Below are 21440 nucleotides of genomic sequence, written 5' to 3'. Positions count from 1 at the left end.
AGTTTAAAATTCACATTGAATTTATGTATACATGATATATAACTAGAACATAATGAGAGCCAACAACTCTAAAACTGGTCTAATTACTTAATAGTTCTAATAAATCTGTACATGTATCTATTCATTTTATTTAATTTTATGCAAAAACAAATGTACCTAATTTTTTGTGCCTGTGTTTATGTCATATGTGCATAATCATAAAGCAATCATGTATTCAACAGCATTCTGTTTATATAGTGGGCATCAAAATATCAACATTTCTAACCTTACAAATTCACTTGCGAAATGGCATTCATTTCCCTGGCTGCAGTTTAAATGGCAAAATTTAATATTAACCTAAAATCTCTGAGCAAATAGAACTCAACACATAATAATATTGTCCGTGAATCTCTACAATAGGTGATTGGTGAACTATATTATTACCACACGCAATAAACAGTTGAGAAAGCATTTCTCGAAAAAGTAATATAAAAGGTAATATTTTATTTTCAGTGGCAAGAGTTTTTAAATTTTTATTTAAATTCAATTAGCCAACATATAGCACACCATTAGTTTCAGATGTAGAGTTCAATAATTCATCAGTTGTGTATAACACCCAGGGGTCATCACATCCCATGCCCTCCTTAATGCCCATGGTCCAATCACCCCATCCCCCACCCACCTCCCCTCTAGCAACCCTGTTTGTTTCCTATAGTTAAGAGTCTCTCATGGTTTTTCTCCCTCTCTGATGTCTTCTCATCTATGATCGTCTGTGCTGTTTCTTATATTCTGCATATGAGTGAAACCATATGATAATTGTCTTTCTCTGATTGACTTCTTTTGCTCAGCATAATACCCTCCAGTTCTATCCACGTTGATGTAAAGGGTAAGAATACATCCTTTCTGATGGCTGAGTAATATTCCATTGTATATATATATATATATATATATATATATATATATATATATATACACACCACACCTTCTTTATCCATTCATCTGTCAAAGGACATCTCGGCTTTTTCCACAGTTTTGCTATTGTGGACATTGCTGCCATAAACATTGAGATGCAAGTGCGACACACGAATGGGTTGAGTGTGTCAGAGTCACTACCGGGCAAATTAAAAATTATTTGGCTGTTTTACAAAATTAACTAGAGTGGGAAATTATGTGTATAACCAAAGCGAAGAGTTATCTAAGATTAGAACTTATTCAACTTGGAAAAAAATGTCAACCTGCCTTGTTATTTCTATTCTAAATTATTCTTGGGTATAATTGTCGTACAATATTCTATTAGTTTCGGGTTTACAACATGATGATTCAACACTTGTCTACACTGTGAGATGATCACCACAATAAATCTAGTCATCATCTGTCTCCATAAAAATGTTACAAATTTTTTTTTGCTTTTGATGAGCACTTTCAAGATCTACTCTCCCTCAGCAACCTTCAAGTACACTCAACACCATTGATTGGAGTTGCTCTGCTGCACACCACATCCCCATGACATATTCACTCCACACCTGGAAGTCTGTACCTCCTAACCCTGTTCATCCCTTACGCCTAACCCCTAAACCCCCTTCTTCCTGGCAACCACCAAACTGCTCACATACATGAGTTTCATTTTGCTTTGTTTTGTTTGTTTGTTTTTTCAGTTTGTTTTTCAGATTCTGCATATAAATGGCAGCTTAAGTATTTATCTTTCTCCGCCAGACTTATTTCACTTAGCTTAATACTGTTAAAGTTCACCATGTTGTCCCAAATGGCAAGGTTTTATTCTTTTTTATGGCTGAGTAGAATTCCATTGTGTATATATACTATATCTTACTCATTCATCCACTGATGATACTTAGGTTATTTCCATATCTTGGCTACTGTAAATAATGCTGCAGTGAACACAGGGGTGCATATACCTTTTCAAGTTAGTGTTTTCATTTTCTTCAGATAAATATCTACAAGTGGAATTGCTGGATCACATAGTTCTACTTTCAATTTTTTGAGGAAACTCCATACTGTTTTCCATAGTGGCTGTACCAATTTATATTCCCACTAACAGTGCACGAGTGTTCCCCTCTCCATGCCCTTGTCAATATTTGTTTTTTATCTTTTTAATAATAGCCATTCAAACAGGTGAGAGGTGATACCTCATTAAGGTTTTGATTTGCATTTCTCTGATGATTAGTAATATTGAACATGGCCTGTTGGCCATGTATATGTCTTCTTTGGAAAAATGACTTCAGATCTTCTGCCCATTTTTTAATTAGATTGTTTGGGGTTTTTTTTGCTATTGAGTTATGTGAGTTCTTTATTTATTTGGATATTAACTCCTTATCAGATATATGACTTGCAAATATTCTAGTTCAGTAGATTATTAACATTAACATTTTGTTGATAATTTCTTTTGCTGTACAGAAGCAGCTTTTTAGTTTGATGTAGTCCCACTTGTTTATTTTCGCTTTTACGCCTTTCTTTTTGGAGTTAGACCCCCCCTGCCAAATCACCAAAACATATATCAAAGAGCTTACTGTCTACCTTCTCAGTTTTAGGATTTCAGGTTTTACATTTGTCTTTAATCCATTTGGTGTTAATTTTTTGTGTATGGTGTAAAAAAGTAGTAACTTTTGCATATGGCTGTCCAGTTCACCTAACCATTTATTAAATAAACTGTCCTTTTCCCATTGTATATTCTTGGCTCTTTTTTGTAAATTAATTGACTGTATATATATGTGTGGGTTTATTTCTGGACTCTCTATTCTGTTCTATTGATCTATGTGTCTGTTTCTATGCCAGTACTGTACTGTTTCTGTTTGTTTGCTTTTGCTTTTTTTGGTTTGTTTTGAAGATTTTATTTATTTATTTATTTATTTGACAGAGAGAGAGAGAGAGAGAGAGAGAGCACAAGTAGGCAGAGTGGTAGGCAGAATGGTAGACAGAGGGAGAGGGAGAAGCAGGCTCTGCTGAGCAGAGAGCCCAATGTGGGCCTAGATCCCAGGACCGTGGGATCATGACCTGAGCTGAAGGCAGAGGCTTAACCGACTGAGCCACCCAGGCACTCTGATTATTATAGATTTATAATACAATTTGAAATTAGGGAGCATGATGACTCCAGCTTTGTTTTTCTTTCCCAAGATTGCTTTGACTATTCAAGATCTCCTGTGGTTCCATATACATTTTACGATTTGTTCTATTTCTGGTGAAAATGACACTAGGATTTTGATAGGGGTTGCACTAAATATGTAGATTGCATTGGGAAGTATGGACATTTTAACAGTATTAATTCTTCCAATCCATGAACACAGAGTATCTTTCCATTTATTTGTGTTTACTTCAATTTATTTCATCAATGTCTTATATTTTTCAGTGTACAGGTCTTTCCACCTCCTTGGTTAAATTTGTTCCTAGATATTTTATTCTTTTTGATGCCATTATAGATGGAATTGGTTTCTTTTTTCTTTTACAAAGATTTATTTATTTATTGAGTGAGTGGGTGGGGGGAGGAGCAGAAGGAGAGAATCTTTCAAGCAGACTCCCCGCTGAGCGCAGAGCCTGATGCAGGGCTCGATCCCATGATCCATGAGATCATGACCTGAACCTAAGAGTCAGATGCTTAACTGACTGAGCCGCCCAGGTGCCCTGGGATTGTTTTCTTAATTACTCTTTCTGATAGATTGTTGTTAGTGTATAGGAATGCAACAAATTTTCATATGTTAATTCTGTACTCTGAAACTTTACTGAATTCATTTATTAGTTCTAACAGTTTTTTGGTGGACTCTTTAGGATTTTCTATATGTAAAGTCATGTTGTCCACAAATAGTGACAGTTTTATCTCTTTTTTCCATTTTGGATATCTTCATTTCTTTTCCTTGCCCAATTGCTATGGCTAGGACTTCCAATACTATGTTGAATAAAAGTGGTGAGAATGGGCATCCTTGTCTTATTCCTGATCTTAGAGGAAAAGTTTTCAGCTTTTCACTACTGAGTACAATATTAGCTGTGGGCATGTCATATACGGCCTTTACTATGTCAAGGTTCATTCCCTCTATCCTCACTTCCTTGAGAGTTTTTATCATAAATGGATGTTGAATTTTGTCAAATTTTTTTTTGCATCTACTGAGATGATTATATTATTTTATCCTACATTTTGTCAATGTGGTGTATCATGTTGATTTTTTTGATTTCCCCTTTAATTGACCCACTGGTTGTTCAGTAGCATGTTGTTAATCTCCATATATTTCTGAATTTTCTGTTTTTTTTTCTTCTTGTAATTCATTTCTGGTTTCATATCATTGTAGTCAGAAAAGATGTTTTATTTGATTTCAATCTTCTTAAATTTATTGAGACTTGTTTTGTGCTATAACATATGATCTGTTGTGAAGAATATTCCCTGTGCACTTGAGAAGAATGTGTATTCTGCTGCTTTTTATGGAATGTTCTGTATATATCTATTATGTGCAACTGGTCTAATGTATCATTTAAGGATGATGTTTCCTTATTGATTTTCTGTCTAAATGATCTATTTATTGATGTAAGTGGGGTAATAAAATCCCCTACTTTTGTTGTAGTGCTGTCAATTTCTCCCTTTAGATCTGTTAATATTTGCTTTAGATATTTGGGTGTTCCTATATTAGGTGCATAAATATTTAAAAATGTCATATCCTCTTGTTGGATAGATCCCTTTATCATTATGTAATTCTCTTCTTTGTTTTTATTACAGGCTTTGTTTTAAAGCTTATATTGTCTAATGTAAGTTTAGCTACCCCATCTTTCTTTTGGTTTACCAATTGTATGAAACATCTTTTTTATCCCTTCACTTTCAGTCTGTGTGTATCCTTACATCTAAAGTGAGTCTCTTATAGGCAGCATATAGATGGGTGTTTATTTTTTTATTATTCATTTAGCCACATTGTGTCTTTTGACTGGAGAATTTAATCCATTTACATCTAAAGTAATTATTGACAAGTATGTGCTTATTGCCATTTTTTAAAAACTGTTTTCTGGCTGCTTTGTAGTTCCTCTATATTCCTGTCTTCTTCTTTTGCTTTCTTCCCTTGTGGTTTTGATGACTTTTGATGTTATGCTTAGATTCCTTTCTTATTATCTTTTGTGTATCTACTATAAGTTTTTACTTTGTGGTTACCATGAGGGGCATATATAACAGTTTATTTTAAGTTGATAGCAACTTAAGTTTGAATACATTCTAAAACTCTACATTTTTACTGCCTCCCACTCCACCTCTTATGTTTTTGATGTCACATTTTACATCTTTTTATTTTTTGTATTCCTTAACTAATTATTGTAGCTATTTTCACTAGTTTTGCCTTTTAACCTTCATATGAGTTTTATCAGTGACTAACCCATTATCTTTACTATATATTTACCCTTACCAATGAGATTTATACTTTAATATGTTTGCTTGTTACTAACTAATGCTTTTTTTTTTTTAGCTTAAAGTAGTTCCTTTAACATTTCTTTTAAAGCCAGTTCGTGATGATAAACTTCTCTAGCTTTTGCTTGTCTGGAAAACTTTTTATCTCTCTTTCAATTCAGAATGATAACCTTGCTAAGTGGAATATTTTTGGCTGCAACTTTTTTCCTTTCACCACTGTGAATATATTATTTGCCTCCCTTCTCACTTGCAAAGATTCTGTTGGAAAATCTACTGATAGTCTTTGGGGTTTCCCTTGTATGTAACAACTTGCTTTTCTCTTGCTCCTTTTAAAATTCTCTCTTTATTTTTAACTTTTGATATTTTAATTGTAATGTATCTTGGTGTGGATCTTTCTGGGTTCATTTTATTTGAATCTATCTGGGATTCCTGGATATGGATGTCTATTTTTCTCCCATGTTAGGTAAGCTTTCAGCAATTTATTTCTTCAAATGAGTTTTCTCCCCCTTTCTCTCTCTTTGGTCTCTTCTGGGACCCTTAAATTATAAATATTATTCTGTTTGTTGTTGTCTCCAAGGTCTTCTAAGCTATCTTCCCTTTTTAAAATTCTTTTTTTTTTTTTGCTGCTCTATTTAGGTGAGTTCCACTGCCCTGTCTTCTAGATCACTGATCCTTTCTTCTGCTTCACCTAGTTTGATGTTGAACCACTCTTGTGTATTTTTCACTTCAGTTATTGTATTCTTCAGCTCTGTGAGTCCTGTTTACTTCTGCGCTTTCTTATATTTTCTATCTCTTTGGGGAAGTTCTCACTGTGTTCATCCATTCTTCTCCCAAGTCATTGAGTATCTTAATTATTTTATTTTTGCCTCTTTATGAGGTAAATTACTTATCTCTATTTCATTAAGTTTTTGACTGCGGTTTTATCTTGCTTTTTCATTTGGATCATAATCTTCTGTCCCCCGCCCTTTTTTTTTTGATTCTCTATGTTTGTTTCTATGTATTAGGTGAAACACTACCTCTCCTTGTATAGGAGTGGACTTGTATAGGAGGTGAATCTTGTTGTTCAACATTGCTCTAGTTCTTGGTTGTCTCTTGAATCTTTGTGATTACCTAAGCAGCCTGATTTATTCTTGATAGGTGCAAGGGGTTGAAGTCTGCCAAGACCTGTCAGTTTTCTAAAGGGAGGGATCTCAGTCAGCACCTACTTTCAGGCTGATTGGAAGCCAGATGCTCAGGCAGCAGCTTTAAAGTATTCAAATATATATAGTCCTGTGGGGCTATAATTGTAAACCCTGCAGACCTTCAGAACAGGTGACCCAAAGGTGTCCCTTGGGTGACAGTTGCAAAATTTGAGGCTTCCAATGAGTGTATAAGCTCTTTTCTGTGAGGTACCAGTGCACTGTAGCAAGGCCTAAAGAATTCAGAAAGATGGCCTCACATGGCCTATATTCCCTGAGAGCACCTTTGTAGCCTTCTAGGTATGTGGCAAACTTGAAGTTTGCCCTTCAGACTCAAGTTCCAGGATGAGTAAATAGGCCTCTTTCATGGAAAGATTGGGAGTGCGTTTCAGTCTTCATTCTCTGTAGTCCTCTGGGGATGGTAACCTGCCAGGAACTGTCTCTCTGTTACAGTCCATGGATTCCAGGGATGCAAGCCCCTCTGGCTATCAGAGCCAGGTGACTGAGGAGCATCTCCTATGTAGACTTCATGTATCCAACAGTTTTAGCAAGGCAGCAGGAGAGCACAGAGCTGGGGCACACTTGCTTGAGTGCAAAAATGGCACCCACCAGTGCCTCAGCCTGGAGAAAGTCCCATAGGCCTCTGCCCCTCCGGCATATGCTTTAAGATTAGCAAACTTCACATATAGTCTATGTACTTTTCAAATTGTTACTTTTGTGCTGGTCCCTGGGGTAAGTCACTCTGCATATAAGCTCGTTAAGAGAAGTACTCTGGTTCCCTATAGCCCTTTGGGTTTCCTGGATGTCAGCCTTGTTGGTTTTCAAAGCCAGACATTTTTGGGGCTTGTCTCTCCATTGCAGGTTGGGGTGGCTGATGTGGGGCATGAATCCCTCACTCCTCAGGGAGAAGTTACAGATTTGTGAAATCACTCCCAATTATGAATTGTTATGTTGCAGGTGGGGTTTTGATAAGAATGCATCTCAGCCTCACCCACCCATCTAGATGTGGCTCTTTTACTGTTTGTTGTAAAGGAGCTGTTCAGCTAGTTTTCAGATCTTTTTCAGAAAGAATTATTCCGTATGTAGCTATAGATGCAGTGTGTCTATGGGAGGTGAGTTCAGGATCTTCAAATGCCACCATCTTGTTTGCCCTCTCTTAAGCTGCCTTTAAATACCGACTAAAATTAAATATTTTGTCTACATGCTATTTTTCTATGATCTGTATGGAAATAAACACAGCAGCTCTGAGGAACAACTGCATGATATCCCATAGTCTTTGATCTATACTAAAAATTTAATAAAACTAGTCTTCAAATGTGAAAAAAAGAGGGGTGAATTGTATGGTATATGACTTACATCTCAATAAAGCTGTTTTTTTTTTAAATAAAACCTTTTAAAAAGTTTATAAAAGGTGAATAGTAGTTTGTTCTTGCAAGTGTCCCTTAGCTGTGAAATCTTAGGTGTCACTAAAGTCATCTATACAAGTTGTTATAAACATACTGGCAAAATGCTTAGAATGACATACAGTTATTACCAGAGTGCTTAGCATATACCAAGCTTCATATATTTTTTAAATAAAGGAATGGCTGGAAATTTGAGAAGGGAAATGCTTATGCATACTCATAAAAATTAAGCTTCCAGGTAAATTGTGAGTATATCAGTCATTGGACGTTTGGAGTCCATGACTGGCAACTCTTGTCTCCTGGATATTTTGGTAACGTCAAGAACATCTTTTATTTCAGTAACTTCCTTGAGAGACTATCAAATGCCCTACAATGTGCTAGTTGCTGGGGAATATGGTTCCTGCCCTTAAAGCCTTTCACTGTCAACTTGGGGAGATAATTTCTTCTAAGTGATGTCATCTAATGATGAGGCTAATGGCAATTTTGGAATTCCTCTTTAGGAAGCTCCTGCATAGTAGAGTGGTATAAAGCATTCATAAGTAATTTAATGAATTTTGTTTCAAAAATCAGGTTACCCATAGGGACTATTTACTACATTTTCTAAATGTGACTCTAAATTCTTTTGACTGTTTCCAGAGACCAAACCCACCTCTCAAACAATGATGTGCTGCTATTTTGAATATGTGTGTGTGTGTGTGTGTGTGTGTACACACATATATATTTTGATATACATATCAAAAGCATATGCCACAAGCTCAGAAATCATTTCAAAAAAGTTTAATTTTAAACAGGTAGTGTCAGGATTAGAGGTATCAACTTGTATAACCTCCCAAGATTTGACGAGGATAATGTTCATTTTCATAGATAAACTATGGTATGTTTGCAAAAATAAGTTAGATTGCTTTACAGATTTATTTATTTTATTTGAGAGAGAGAGAGTGAGCGAGCAAGCACATGTGGGGTGGGGGAGGGGCAGAGGGAGAAGGAGATAAGCAGACTCCCTGCTGAGTGCAGAGCCCGAGGTGGGGCTCAATCTCAGGACCCTGAGATCATGACCTGAGCCAAAATCAAGAGACAGAGGCATAACAGACTGAGCCACCCAGGTGCCTTGCCAAGTGTTATTTTCTGAAAATCTTCTATTATGCAGTGAATGAAATGCCATAATGTGAACGTACACTCTGCAAAACAGACGGCACGTTAAGTCCTGGTGTCTGGCTTTTAGGGGGCAGGGTCAAAGATCTAACACTTTTTGTTGACTTGAGTGCCAGGTACTATCAGAGGCATTCTTTTTTCCTTTTTTATTTGTAAAAGAATGCTCTGTGTATCAGAAGTAGAATGGAATTTCACATCCCTGAAGTTGTGAATCTTGCTGTTTATGATTCTGTTCTCATTTTTTTCATAACAAAATCATGAATAATTTTCTTCCACATTTAGGCATAGCTCAATTCTCCAGAAAAATTATGAATTGTTCGAGGAACATTTCAAATGCAGACATGGAGTAAAGTACCATGAGAGATGCACTTACAAATTTAAATATTTGTTTTGTGGGACAACTAAAATGGTATTGAGAGAGCTGGAGAGTATAAAATTATTAATAAATAAAATAGTCCACTATTTAGAATTTTGAGCAAACTTGTGGATTTCTAGGACTAAAAATGTTTTATCAAATTGATGTGAACTCTCCAAGCTCTTTCCTGGACTGTAATATTCAAGAAAAAAAGTTGATGATATAAGAAAAAAAGTTGATGATATAAGAAAAAAAAAGTAGAGACTTCTTTGAATATCACTTTAAAACCTCAGGGAAAAATTATTATTTTTGTTTAGCTAAAATGGACTCACTGAAGGTTATTTATTTCATGTTCCTTAAAGCTGATGTATTTTTGTTGGAAGTACATTTTAGATTAGGCTTGGCAGGCTGAGGATTGTTAAATCACAACATATACAAACAAAAACTGAGTTTGGTGAGCAAGAAATACAAAACAGTATAAACAAAAGTATTGCTGGCTGAGTCCAGTTGTTTTTCTCCCAAAGTAGCGATAGATTTCCAAAACATCTAAAATTATCTAAAACTTGCTCTAACAAATAATGCTAGAGAAAAAGCCTTTCTAGTATAAATTACATGCTCCACTCAATGAAGGTACAGCTCTATAGCCAGCAAAATTGTTATTATAGCATCTGAAATGTACACATTATGTGTTGCTCAAAGGATTTCCAAATTTCCAAGTTGGCAATAGATTTAGAAGCCAATCTTCCTTTGGAAGGGAAAGAATCAAATATTTCCTTGTAGAAAAGCTACAGATTATTTGTATAAGTTAAAGGATAAGGTTAAAATTTTAGACAAATATTAATTCCAGTTTTCTATATGCAGTGCACAGGTGCAACTTGAACAGCATATTATATGGTATAATCATTAAATTCATTCAACCAGGCCTTAGAGAGTTAAAAACATATATTCTGAGGAACGGGACTCCTCGGTCGAAAGGATGAGAATGAAACAGTGCAGAATATTTGTGCATCAAGGTGATTCCAGTTTCCAACTGGGAAAACAGGACTGTTAACACCCACATCCCCTGACAACTGTCCAATTATGTATATCACACTTGGCCTACTGTTTGCAGTAGAAGTAATCAATAAAGGATGTGGTTGAGTGAACATAGATTTTGGTTGAACCAATGCATGAAAACTTAATCATTTACTCAGAGAGAAGAAATCAAATAGAGCAGAGATGAAACAGCCACTAAGGGGATTGTTGATTGTGCCACCAAGTTTGTGGGCCACAGATGAAAGTAATAAGGCAAATGGAATCAGTGACAGGAGAAAATGTAAAAAGCTATTCTTAATTTCATGAATTAATAGAAATGTTTTGATGTATTTTTGGGGGTCATTTTTAGGAAATTTCGCATCAAAGCCTGGATGTTCCATTTTAAAGAATATATGAAAATTACTAGGGCATGTCATTTCTCTCAAGCAAAAAGAAATTAATTTTCAGCTATAACAGAAAGGTAATTTTCACACTTGAAACTTTGTACTGATTGATTGAAAGATCTCCACTGTGGAAAGTTTGCTAGGAAATAATTTGACCCGAGTTTGCAAGAAAATTTACAATGAGTATGGAATAAACCCAGAGGTAGGCTAGTTGTGACCAATGTGTCTTGACCAATTCTCATTTTGGTGATTTTTTCCTCTAGATTCTTTTCAAAAGTCATCCTGATTATTTGGAGAGTGTCAGCATTTCAGTAAAATGAGTTATTTCAGTAAATGAAGCAAAGGAAAATGCCATAAAGAAAACTGAGGAATTTTGCTCTCTGCATTTACTCAAATAATAATATTTACTTGGTAATTTCTCAACTCAGTCTCTCTTTGTTTTATGGACCATAATTCTGGCTTTTATAGCTGTGTCATAGGCAATTACTATCATTTTAGAATAACAACCCCCCCTTTTTTTCACTAGTATTCCAAGTAGGGTGGGAAAAGACATTGTAATGCTTATTTTCTGTTATGCTCCTTAACCCTTTGTGCAATTAATATTATTCAGAAAAACAGCAAAAATAACAAACACTGTTTACTATTAAAACCTTCATCAATAGTAACTCTAATGGCATGGCTGGGTCCAGCATTACCAAATGGACAACTCTGTATTACCAAGTCCTTAGTCTTGAGGGAATATGGCGTGTTTTTCAATTGAAGGCTTAGTATAAATTCTTATAACCATTTTAGAAGCTTCTAGCCTTAGAGATTATTCACCTTTCATGCACGCTCAGCTGATAGTCTTAGATACACAATGATGCTAGACATGGCTATCCTCTTCCATTTCCTTTAAGGAGATAAAATATATTTATAGAGATGGGGCTACCATTAGTGAAACTTGTGCAATTGCACAGGTTAAGAAAAAGAGATTTAGAGAAGATGTAAGACTTCATGTGCCGCTTGATTTATTTCTCCACTGCCGCTCCCATAATTTCCCCTATTTTGGTTGTGCTTCATTTCTTGCATGTTGCTGCTAATCTGAGGGTAGTTTAGGACCATGAAAGAGGTGTGTGTGTGTGTGTGTGTGTGTGTGTGTGTGTGTGTGTGTGCATGAAAGGTGCTCTTAAAGAGAAATTTAATAAAAATGACCACAAAATTTGTATCAAGGCATTTTGAGTCATCGGTGAACTTGATTTAATACATCTTCTTAGATAACTAGGGTATGTTTTCTATCTGAAGAGAGTGTTTGTTTTTGAAACATCTGTCTCTTGAGTTATTTTGCACAAATGGTAAAAGAATATGCTGAGGCTTACACTCCCCTGAATGCTACTCCATAACCACCAACAATGCTGCAAAATAGTAGATTTGGATTGGAAAGCTTGCAGTGTCCCTGGGATACTTCTTCCCTACAGCCCCAGAAGAAGCATCTCCTGTATTCTCTTATATATCATATAACATTATAAAACTAAGAACCCAGGTCTGCCATACAAATCATTGATGGCTTCACTGGTACTTAGTAGATGGGAATTCTTATAAGTGGAATTTGTTTCATTGGGTATAAAAATGAGGTGGGGATCGATCTTCCTGCCTATTATATGTTTGCCTCAAGGCAGGTTCCCAGACTGTTGGAATAGAATTTTCCCCATTCCTGCCAAACACACACCCTACTTTGTGATACATCAAATATAGCTGTATCCTTTTCCACATGTAAGCCCCAAGTAACACTTTAGCAGCCAAATTAAAAGATTAAATTGTCTGTCTGTTATTGTTGCCAAGATTTACCCGATTGTTCAACTCTCCCCTTAGCTTTTACCGTATAGACCAAGAATTCAGATCCTTGAGTGGAGATTAAAATATTCCAAGAGAGACACTAGTCTTTAACAGGTGAGAATTATTTTAAGATAATCTCATGCATCCAGAAGTTTAAGAAAAACTAACAGTAACCAAAGCAGCATTCCAACCCTTATGACATAGTAAGTGCTCAATATATGCTTATAAAAGAAAATATTTTCCCCTGGAGTTTTATCTCTTTAGTCATGTTGGAACACATGTCATTTTGTAAAAATTATTTTATAAACATGTTAAGGGATGCATTTATTTAACTGTATAGGTTTAGGCCAGGTCTGCTACTACAAAGCAAGACAAATACTCCAACCATTTTCTACTAATTCTGGGCCATGTTAACAACGGAGTCAAGTAATTTAATAATCAAAATGAACTGCACCAAAGGACACAGAATTGGTGTGTTACAAATAGACATTAAATTGAAAACTTATAAATCTCTTCTTTGTGTTCAAACATCTGTTTCTTTCCAGTTGTTACATGGAAAGTAAACGTTTAAGGGTTAGCTGGGTTGATTTTCCACAGGCTAGTCACCGATCTCTACTTGGAAGAACCACAACACTCACAGGTTGCTTTACCCATGGCTGGCCCCACCTTCCTGGAGTAAATAGCCATACTTTCCTCATAGATACATCTGTGTCCCTAACCACTTATCCAGTGATGACTGCATTGTCTTTTACTTGGTATTTCGTAGGGACTTTTCATTCCGTTGGCATGGGCATTTTAATATTTAATTATTTATTTAATTATTGATTATTATATTGGCAGTGGTAATTATATAATGATAATATACTTTCAGTTCACTAGACATTTAATCTTTTAAATGCCTTTTAAATAACAATTTTATCTTTTAAAAACACTACTTCCTACGTGTTTACAAGCTGAAATACAGGAATTAGAACTTGACATAATCTGTATCTGTTCTTTTTCTTCTTCTTACCACTACTAACTACTACCAGCACCACCATTATTAAAAAGCCATCTCTTGGGTATAAGATAACATACCAAAAACCAAGGCTTTAATTTTGATAACTTTTCTTATTCTACCTTGAATTAAATAATAACATTACAACATAATGCAATAATTAAATGGAGTACACAATGATCATAGTATGAGTAAAGGGCAAATCATATGTTTTCCATGGAAAAATTTGTTGTTCAGGTATACTTATATTAAATTTTCTGTTTTAAATGAAATAGAGGGAAAATTGTTCTCGCATTCAGTTGTTTATCCAGATATGTACGCTCAAAGGAGCGATGTCTTAATGGAAGAAGCAAGACTGAAGGATAAATGAAAACTTTCCTCCAAGAAGAGATCCGGAAAGGTTACGCTGAGCCATGGTTACTGAAGCGTACTATATATTTCTGTGCTCTCTGCTTTTTTAACCTGTGAGATGTGACCTGATTTTTCCCTTTCATTCAAGGTCATCACTAAACTTACAGAAAATCAAAAATAAAATAGTACAAAGGAGGCATAGACAAAGGGGAGTTTAGGTGCATATTTTAAAATACCACATTGGTTTAAAATAACTTACGATGAAAGGGTCACTTAAGAAGGGCACTGCTTAAAATTTAAGCAGGCAGTAATGGAAAGCGACAGACCTCAAACAATTTAAGTCTTTCACAGCTGAGTGAATTCACAGTGACAGCAAGACAAGGATGTGCTAACTTACCTCTGCAGGACCTTGGCTATTGCTTCATAGGCTCTCCCCAGGCTGAGATCATCATCCAGGTCTGTGGAGATTTTACTGTAAGTGTTAAGGACCTATCAGGAAAAGAAATACGTATTAAATATACAGCAAGGCCAGATTCACTGATGTTTCATTTCATAACAGAAAAGATGAAAATTAATAGTTGTTTTTAATGTCTCCATAAAATATTTTTTGTTTATTAAAAATTCATGTAGGTTTGGTTTATTTTTATCTATAGCATAACTTGTTTCACAGCAATGTCTTTAAGCCATGACAGTGAGGTCTTACTTTCGTAAAAATAATTCTTTTCTTGCACAATCCCAAATCTTCCAATTTATAGAACTTAGGTGTGAATAAATAATTGAATGGTTCACAACATTATTTTAAAATATGGTACTATTATCTAAGGTAATAGAAGGCACATTATAATATTCTACTGGGGTAGCTTAAATATCACTTTTCTTTCTATAAATAGTTGTTTTGAAAAGCGTGAATTTAGGTGCTAGGCAATTTCTAAATCTATCATTTTATTAGAAGCATATCTCATAGTTTGTGCATGGATTCGGTATACACTAAAAATATTTCTTAAAAATGTACTTCATTACCAACAATCTCTTCAATAATCAAAAGATTATGGCTGCCACCGCCAAACATATGATCTTAATTTAATTTAACACTGACACCATCTTTATGGTATAATTTCCCTTTTTATTCTCTTTCTCTTTCAGTGGCCAGAAGGAGGAAAATATGTAAAACAAAATTCCTATTCTTTCTTCTTCCTTCATTGTTACTTGACCCAACCTATTACACACATGAGGACACAGGAAATCTCCAAAGACCTCTATGGAAATCCTTTTTGCACATTTTCTAAGACAGAATTAGTGAAAGTCATTTGACAGCATTTGGAGAGAGAGTCAGGGTGAGGGAGGACGTAAATTCGCGCTGTGTGCTACTGCCTGAATTAGGCAGCTTTGAAGATTTAAGTATTAGAGGCAGTATTGATATGTGACTTTACTTTCTTAAGGTTAATATTTGGGAAATAATTTCAATGAAGCCATCATGATACCTCATAAAATTTGTTTTTGTTTTTCTGTGTGTGTGTGTGTGTGTGCGTGTGTGTGTATGTGGCTTATGAGTGACTGCTTGCTAGAACGCTGGTATTAAAACTTACGGATGCATATTGACCCAGGGTTTTAATTCCTGTTAAAACTGCAAAGTTCAAAATTTTGATTCTTATTTTTAAGCCTCTTAATGTGCCTTGTATAAACCTGAGAATAGTCTCTTCACTTTGTCTTGCATAACTGACAACACCTACATTAAGTCTGATATAACTTGACATAGACCTTTCTGAGTGAAGGGGCAGAATTCATGAATTTTGTGAATTTATAGACCTTATTGAACCCAAATATCAAAATATTTAGAAAGAGACCTTCTAGTGTCTGTTTTGGTCCATACATCTTTATATGACATTCTAGAACTTTAAGATTGAATATTATTATATTTCCTGCCAAAAAGAATTTGTTTATTCCATAAATATCGTTACTGTGTACCGGTGCTATGTTAGATCCTAAGAAATCTTAAATAGAGGGGAACATGCTTGCAGCCCTGACAGCATTTATAGTCTTGTGGTACAGAGGTTTGGGTGGATGCACTTTGCGATGACTGGAGGCAGGATTCCCCAGGGCTTATACCAGGCTTACCTGCATTCTCTCCCATGCCCCTGGCCACCTGGACCGGTACAGTAAGTATCCACAGGCACCCATTATCTTAGGGGTTATGACGCTCTACCCTATGGATATGAAGGGTAGGTATCCAAGAAATTACAGGTAAATACGTCAGTGCTGATGACTCCTATCCCACAAAAGTGTGCAGCATTTCCTGGAAGGAACAGGGGCAAAATCGAACTCAGTCTGGGCTTTTGGTTTGGGCCTCAGACGTGACTCCATAGAAGCTTCCTCCTGGAGCCAGATGTGGTCTACCGGAATGAACACTAACTTCAGAGGAAGAAGACATGGATTCAAGTCCTAGTTCTTTCACACATTTGGTCCAGGAAAGCTCCTGGAGACGCTTTCCTCAGAAATGAAAAAGAAAACCTGCTTCTGAGAGTTGTTGTGAGGCCACGAGGAGATAATATAGAGTGCTGTGTAAGCCACAGGACAAGATTCTTTGGGAGTCTGTGAACCAGCCATTAGTGAACAGCTCCTCAAAGGGGCTTCCTTCCTCAAAGTAAAGGCAACACATTTTAATTTGTGGCTTGAGAAAGTTCATATGTCACCTCCCACATTTAACCTAAAAGCAGGTACTATATAGGCAGTAGGAAGCATTTAGTTCATTACTGGCCCAGTAAGGAAACAATGAGTGACATGAAGTCCAAAGTGAAGACCTACAAAGTGCCAGAGGAGCTCATCTAAATCAGACAGGACCTTTGCTCCTCGGGAGTGGGAGAGAGTGAGCTCGAGTGGGAGAGAGTAAACGCAGACAGGTGAATCACAAGGAGAACACAAGGCAAAATTCAGCAGATTGGGGAATTCCATAGTCTGATCTATGGGAGTAGAAAGGACATTGTTAAAATACAAGGGAAAAACTCATAAAAGTGGAGAAATAACATGAGATTACAAATTGTGTAGAAAATAAAGATGTTTTATACTGCTCTTATGGTAAGCTACCTTACCTGCTTTTTAATTAAAGTAGGCAGGGTGTAATTTACAAATGAATAAACATTGAGTCATTAGACAAATAGTGGAATTTTTTTATAAAGAATACTTCAAGTGAGAACATACAGTGTGCGATCTGAGGGATCCACTGTACTTGACCGAATATCCCTTGGACAAGCATATGTTGGAAACAAATGCAGGGTCTGCAACGTTAAATTCTATCATCACAAATCAAAGATAAGAGGAGAGAATAAAGACTCTCAGGTGCAAACTATTTTGATGAATTGGAAATTCATTATGTATCTTTAAACTGTATTGACAATGAACTTATCAACCTTTGTCAAAAGACAAAGGACAGCACCAATTAAGCACAATACTAAGTAAATTTCAACGAACACCAAACTGTGCATGATTACAAGGTTATCACAGTTGGAAAAATCAGTTCAAATACCTAATAAAAATTGAGTGCTGCCTGGCTACTCAAATTTCTCCAATAATTTCAGTGAATAATGCAAATGAAGCTTTGGGAAAACTATTTTACTTGAAGTTTTAAAGGCAATGAGCTTTATCTTTCCACTAGAATAAAACTGATTTGCCTGAAAAGGCATTTTCAAATAAAATACAAGTTCTCAAAATGAGATCATTTCTACTGGTCACCTAAAAACAAAACTAGTAGAATACTTAGCATAAAAAATGAGAATGTGCAAAAGAATAATGTTGGCAATACGTGACAAATTCTTTGAAGAATTGTTTGCTATAAAATAAAATTTGAAGGATCGTTAATCTCTTTTGCTGTGATACCCTTCAAGGGAGCACTGGATTTAAGTCAAGATTGTCACCTGTCAACAAAGTGAATGGGGGGGGGAGGCTGGAGAAAAAGGGAGGGAGGGGGAGACAGAGAGAGAAGAGAGAGATTGAGGAAAAAGGATAGAAGAATAGCCTTATCCTCCCAGAAGATTATAAGAATAAATTTTGTGCCTGAGCTTTGGCACCTTTAAGGGCAGATACATAAGAAGTCATTATTAGGTTCTATTAATTTCAAACACCCAACTGTTTTCTACTCTCGCATGTTGAGGACTTCCAGTGATGAGGGTACCGCCACTCTTACAATCCCCTTACTGTAGACAACATTAACACAGAAAAAAAATTCCAGCAATAATGGCCCTTATACTTGTTTTCACAGCTGAGACCTGCTTTAAACCACTATGAAGACTATCACTCCTGGTCTGACTTTCCCAGATTAGATGGAATCATCTCGGCACCCCTCTGCCCAGCCAGCTATTATAAGGAAACAGTCCTGGTCAATTTGTTTTAAAACCTTTATGTACTTTAACATTATTGTAGATTCACATGCAATTGTAAGAAATAATACAGAGCACTCTCATTTATCCCTCACCCGGGTAACAGCCTGCCTGACCACACAGGACAGCAGCACAACCAGGAAACTGATGTTGACACAATTCACCCACATTCATTCAGATTTCATGAGTTTTACACACGCTCGTGTGTGTGTGCCTGTGGTGTTAATTTAACGTGATTGTATCATATGCATCTATTCATGTAACCACCACCACCACAGTCAAGATACAGAAAAGTTCTATCACTACAGTGATCCCTCATGTTACCCTTTCAGTTGTAGTTATGTTTGCTGCTTGGAAGAGAAAGGTTTGCCTTAGAAAACATTCTGAAATACCATGGCGTTTGCCCTGTTCCCTTTTGGTCCACTCCCTCCACCTGTGTGCTTGTATTTCACCAGGGAAATTTCCTCAGCTCACTGACAGAAGGACAATAGTTGACTAAAGTAGTTCATACTTACGTATGAACGACTCAAAGATCACTAACTCGGCCAGAAGTTGTAGTTTTATTTTTTTTTAAGATTTATTTATTTTTAGAGAGAAAGAGAGAGAGCAAGCAGGGGGAGGGGCAGAAGGAGAGAATCTCCAGCAGACTCCCTGCTGAGTGCAGAGCCCGAAGTGGGGCTCGATCTCAAACCCTGAGATCATGACCTGAGCCGAAACCAAGAGTCAGACGCTTAACTGACTGAGCCACCCAGGTGACCTCAGAAGTTACGTTTTAAAAAGGACGCTTGCTAGCCCCAAATCCCTTCTTCTGGGTGGAGTTTTAAGCAGCCTAACAAAATGAAATGAAACAATTCAGACAGTGTGTGCAGGATAATTTGAGGCAAGATTATAAAACAACAACAACAACAAAAGGTCGGCCTTCTCTTAAAATTCGGCCTTATGATGTGATCCTTTAAGCAGCTACGGATTTTTATAACCTCTTTTTTTTGGGTCTACTTCTATATCTCAGGTTTTCTAGAAGCTTCCACACTTTTCCACAATCTTCTTATCAAAGCGGTATGGAAGAGAATGATAGAAGGAAGAGGGGAACGTCCAGCTGCAGATGTGAACATCAGGAGTTTGTAAGTCACTGATACCTAAAAGGGAACGCCCTCTCATTATTGCTTTCTTCAAAATGCTCAACCTTCAGAACCTATGTATTATGCAAAGTACTCTTTTAGTACATTCTATCAGATCATTAGATGCGATTGCAAGATAAAATTACATACATATATTTTATGAACACAGTGTATATTACATATCTGTATATGTAATAAAGATATATCCCTGCTCTTAAAGGCCTTACTAAAGCAATGACTTAGAGACATTGATATTATATAGTGCTGTAAGTCTGTCTAAAGGGCTAAAAATCTAGTCCAAAGGCACTATTTCATTAAACAAAGACTGAGCGTCTTCTACGGGCCAAGCGGTGTTCTGGATGCTAGTCATACAGCAGCAAATAAGACAAAATCCCTGCCCCCATGCAGTCTACACTGCATCTAGGGGATGGGGAGAAAATTTGTAATTAAATGTATACATGAGTGAATTTCAGATAGTGTAGGAACAATGAAGATCTGGGAAAGGCTTCCTATAGGAAGAGAAACTCAATCTAAATGAATGACAGGATTGGGTCAGTGGTGAGGAGGGCAGCTTGAACAAAGGTGTGGGGAAGGGAAGGAGTGATACAATGAGAAAGAAGCTTTACCAGAGTACACAGAAGCAACAATGTCCAATAGAAAGTCTGCTTTAAGAGTCACCATAGTATTCAAGAGGGCACGTTCTGCATGGGACACTGGGTGTTATACGCAAACAATGAATCACGGAACACTACATCGAAAACTAATGATGTAATGTATGGTGGTTAACATAACATAATAAAATAAAATTAAAAAAAAAGAGTCACCCATAGAATGTTTTGTCTAGTAACATGTACTAAGTAATCACAGTTTTGTTATTTTAATTTTTTAAAGATTTTATTTATTTATTTTATTATGTTATGTTAGTTACCATACAGTACATCATTAGTTTTTAATTACAGTTTTAATTGATGGTATGAAGTGATAAACTTTCAAGTTGCAACTTATCTATTTGATTACAAGGGAGGAATTTGACTATTGTTTTGAAGGTGAGGTGGGTTATTCACTTTCATTCTTTATTCTACATGTTCATAAATGCAGTCTTTTGCAGGATTTTTTTTTTCATAGCTTTTGTCTTTCTACTTTCTAGGCAGCTCAGCGTGTTTGGTTAAACTATGCCACATCCAAGATGGTACACTTGCCTGCCTTGTTTCCCATTATACAAGTTAAAAAAAAAAACAACAACAACAAACTTTTTTTTTTTAAAGTAGGCTCCACGCCCAGAGACCCTGAGATCAAGACCTGAGCTGAAATCAAGAGTTGGATGCTTAACCGACCAGTTGCCCCTCAAAAAATTTAATGCAGAGTTGTTCCTGTGTCTAGGGAAATGAGAGGAAATACTCTTCTTTTTCCCTCTGGCATAGCACTGAGCATTCTTAAACTAAGACAGATCAGTGACATGAAGTTTAAATGGGCCTTCATGCTCTGGCTTGTGACCCTATCTATCATTGTTTCTGTAGAAAGACAATTCGTGGAAACCACCACATAAAGTTCTAACATCTAGCCCATTTGGGATGGAAATTTTGTAATTTTGTAATTTTGCAAAAATTTCAAAGAGCTATAATCTTACTTTTACTTCATATTTTTGGTATTTTTTTTTCTATAGACATTCCTTTCTTTGCTTACCACCCTCTCCCACAGCTCTCTTCCTTAGTTAATTCAATATTTGAAATCAGTAGGGACTTCTCCTCTGAGGGCATAGACCAGGCTTTGGAGGAGCCTTATGGGATAATCAATCAAATTTCCCTCTGGGTATTCACATTTTCTTCTAATAGCATAGGCTTTCAAGTCACACAGTTCTATACCTGAGCTGAGTGACATGTGTCAAGTGACTTACTCTCTCTGAGCCTATTTCCTCAGGTAT

The 21440-nt window shown here is 36.2% G+C and overlaps 1 protein-coding gene across 1 annotated transcript in view; it reads right to left on the bottom strand.

Annotated features, from left to right (window-relative positions):
- TTC29 (tetratricopeptide repeat domain 29) overlaps positions 1 to 21440 on the bottom strand; it is a 240110-nt gene that overhangs the window by 102989 nt on the left and 115681 nt on the right. Inside the window, exon 7 of the mRNA XM_028125309.2 lies at positions 14429 to 14520. Within this exon, the coding sequence (XP_027981110.2) occupies positions 14429 to 14520 (92 nt within the window). The remainder of the gene's footprint in view (positions 1 to 14428; positions 14521 to 21440) is intronic.

This window comes from Eumetopias jubatus, unplaced genomic scaffold (genome assembly GCF_037043125.1).
Source record: "Eumetopias jubatus isolate StellerSeaLion01/CBP00866 unplaced genomic scaffold, mEumJub1_p1.0 scaffold_2, whole genome shotgun sequence".
Lineage (NCBI taxonomy): Eukaryota > Metazoa > Chordata > Mammalia > Carnivora > Otariidae > Eumetopias > Eumetopias jubatus.
Note: the sequence above shows the minus strand (reverse complement) of the source record. Positions and strands in the feature narration are given on the sequence as shown.